The 3,204-nt window shown below is 21.6% G+C and overlaps 3 protein-coding genes across 3 annotated transcripts; 1 reads left to right on the top strand and 2 right to left on the bottom strand.

Annotated features, from left to right (window-relative positions):
• Positions 1–322: 322 nt before the first annotated feature.
• Positions 323–799, bottom strand: ENU1_163140 (hypothetical protein; the record flags this gene model as incomplete). The annotated part of the gene is made up of 1 exon (XM_008860899.1): positions 323–799. One exon carries the CDS (start codon positions 797–799, stop codon positions 323–325), a length of 477 nt encoding a protein of 158 aa, XP_008859121.1.
• Positions 800–908: 109 nt separating this feature from the next.
• Positions 909–2,237, bottom strand: ENU1_163130 (hypothetical protein; the record flags this gene model as incomplete). Its single annotated transcript, XM_008860898.1, has 1 exon — positions 909–2,237. The coding sequence occupies one exon, from the start codon at positions 2,235–2,237 to the stop codon at positions 909–911; it is 1,329 nt and encodes a 442-aa protein (XP_008859120.1).
• A 543-nt stretch (positions 2,238–2,780) lies between these two features.
• Positions 2,781–2,930, top strand: ENU1_163120 (hypothetical protein; the record flags this gene model as incomplete). The annotated part of the gene is made up of 1 exon (XM_008860897.1): positions 2,781–2,930. The coding sequence occupies one exon, from the start codon at positions 2,781–2,783 to the stop codon at positions 2,928–2,930; it is 150 nt and encodes a 49-aa protein (XP_008859119.1).
• Between the last annotated feature and the right edge of the window lie 274 nt (positions 2,931–3,204).

Genomic DNA, 3,204 nt, shown 5'->3' with positions numbered 1-3,204 from the left:
AGCGTCCTTGGGTGGCATGAATCTGACAATCCAATTTCTTGTTCTTTTTTTGTTTTTAGTAATTTTTATTAAATTATAATTTTATTTAAACTATTTAAACCCTTTTTCTGAAATTATTATAAATATAATTGTTTTTTATTAAATTTACTATTTTCTTATGATAACCACAATAATCAACTTAAATACTATTCTTTATCTTATAACAAATTTTTGAATTAAAATTTGTACAATAATTCTTTCTTAATCAATTTTCATTTCTTAAAAACTTTATGTATTTGAAATTGTATATGAAATAAATTGTATAATAATTACTTAGTTTCAATCAAAAATCATTCTCATAAACAGATGATGTATTTTCTTGTTCAGAAACATTTTTCGAACTAATAGGGGTAACTTGGCATGTTCTAGTTTGTATATTTGGTGAAGAAGATTTATTTGCAGCTTTTACACGAGAAAGTATTCCACTCAACCTTACATTTGTTTTACCTCCCATAGCACTCATAATCATTCCACTATTTTCTCTACTTTCACGTTTAAACTTTACAGAAACGTCTCTTCGTGTGATATGATCACCAAGTCGTTTTTGGATTTTTTCAAAATCTGTTCCAAAGATTTTTAAAGCTTGATAGAATTGATAAGTTTCCTCAGTAGACCAAACGTGATTTTTCTTTCGTTCTACGTTATCAGTTTTACGGTGTTGTTGGATAACTTCAGTTACCCCTTTTGGTTTTTTTTCATTATCTTCAAAATGTCCAACACAATATTCATCTTCGAATTTAAGTTGAACAGGACGAGACATTAATGTGTTTTTTTAAGATTTTCAAATAAACCTTTTTTTCTTATTAAGAATAAAATATTTTATTATACTTTATAGTTTTATTTTAAAAAAGAAGAAGATGTTATTTTGTTTATAAAGTTAGTTTTTCAATTAAAGAAGAACATAAAGAATTAAGTGATGTATATTTAAGAATTGATGCATCTTCTTCTTCTTGATTTGAAGTTGCACAAATAATTGGGATTGTAGGATATAATGATTTAATTGTATCTCTATTTAATTTAATTAATTGATCATCAATAAGAATAATATAATTAGGAATTATTTCTCTTTTAACTCCTTCCCAAAAATCAATACAATTAAAAGAAGAAATGTCACTATTTAATTTTTCATTTAAATGTTCCAAATTTGACAAGATGAAAATAAATTGATTTTTTTGACTACAATCTTCTTCTTTCTTTTCGTTTTGTTTTGTTAAATTAATATCTTTTTCTTCTTCAACTTTTTTATCAGTTTTAATTGACTCCTTAATTAATTGAGATGAGTTTATTTGTTTTTTTAAATTTTCTTGAATATCATCAAATTCATATTCTAAACTTGAAATATGTTGTTGAATTTCTGATAATTGATGACTTAAATCTTCATAATTTTTATTTTGTTGTTCAATTTTATTATTATCTATTACTTGAGTTTCATGTAACTTATCTTCTTGAAAAGAAGATAATTCTTGTGGTTGGTTTTGACTGATTTGATTAATAGAATTTGTAAGATCTTTAATTGTAGTATTAATAACATCTAATTTTTCATTAAAATATGATTCATCACATTTTAATAACATTTTTTGTTCTAATTCATTTATTTTATTATTTTGTTTTATTTGAACTTCTTCAATGTTTGTTTTATCTTTAATTTGATTTTCTTTTAATTCTACTAAACTAGAAGTATTTTGAATAACACTATTATTTAGTTTATTTATTTGTATTTTTAGTTCATTCAATAAATAATCTAAATCATTATTTTCATTTATTCCTTGTTCTTTTTGTTGTAATAAGTCATCACTTTTTTCTAAAGAAGAAGAAAGAATAGAAACATTATTTGTTGTTTGTTGTGTAATATCATTTTCCTCTTTTTTTTCTTCTTCATTAATTTTTTCAGTGTTATATATCGCAAATTTTGTTGATGGTTTTGAACTTATTAAATTTTCATTTCTTAAACGAATTTCTTCTTGTCTTCCATCAAGAAACTGAAAAGTAATAATTGTAGAATCTCCTAAATACATAATTTTTGAAACCTTGGTAATGCTTTGTGGTGTAACTTTTCCAAATAATCTTAATATACCAGAATATGTATTTGTTTCATGTTTTAAAGTTACTTTAAATGAATTTAAATATCCTTTTGTATTTTCAGCCATAACATCTATAACATCATTATTATATTTCAATGTTACTGTAATTTCGGTCATTAATAATTTTTTAGTTCTTTAAAATAGTTTTATTTTATTAAAAAAAATTATAAAAAATTCTTTCAAAAACTCATTTATTTTGTTTTTTTGTTTTAAATAATGATGTTTTAATAAGTCTTTTATACAAATTAAATTTTATTTGATAAAACAATACATTAGAGACTGTATTATGATAATACTTTTAGTATTATCAAATCTTTTTAATAAACCAAGAAGAAAGAATTTAAAGGTGTTTATTTATCTATGTTAAATGATTCATAAAATTATTTATTTTTAATTTATTTGAGTAAAGAAATAATAGAATGAACAATTTATTAATATCTAGAAAAATAATGGCAGTTATTATTGTTGTAGAAATTTTCTTTTCATTTCTTGAAATATTTATTTATTTGTGGTATTTTCCTTGTGACTGGTGTTCAACAAGCATTTGCATTTTTCTTTCTTGGCGTTTCATTAATATTATTAAAAATTACAATCATTGGATTATTAAATCTCTTCACATTTGTTTATTATTTGTATTAAAGAGAATAGATTTGAAATGTAATGAATAATATTATTAATTATTTTAGCAACTTTATTCTTGTTGTACTTGCATTTTTTAGAAGAATTCCATATGTAGTAGAACTTTTGAATATGGAACATATTAAACAATTTATTGGCAGAACTTCATGGGAATGTTGTTTACCAGAATAAATGACTTTATTAAATTCATATTAAAATTGATTTGTATTTCTTAGTTTTAATAGAAGATGCATGGAATATGAATTTAAATTAAATAGACAAAAATAAGTATTAATAGAATTATTATATATCACTCTTACATTTGGAGTCAAACAATATCCTAATATGATATACATCATATTTTTAATTATAATGTATTTTAAAAAGAAATTGATGATGTTTAATTTAAGTTTTATTTTTATAATAATTTAATATTTTCAGTATTTATAACTCAATGACTGAAGTT

Source organism: Entamoeba nuttalli, assembly GCF_000257125.1.
Source record: "Entamoeba nuttalli P19 unplaced genomic scaffold asmbl_7004, whole genome shotgun sequence".
Lineage (NCBI taxonomy): Eukaryota > Evosea > Mastigamoebida > Endamoebidae > Entamoeba > Entamoeba nuttalli.
The sequence above is the reverse complement of the archived record's forward strand: the minus strand, read 5'-3'. Positions and strand labels throughout refer to the sequence as shown.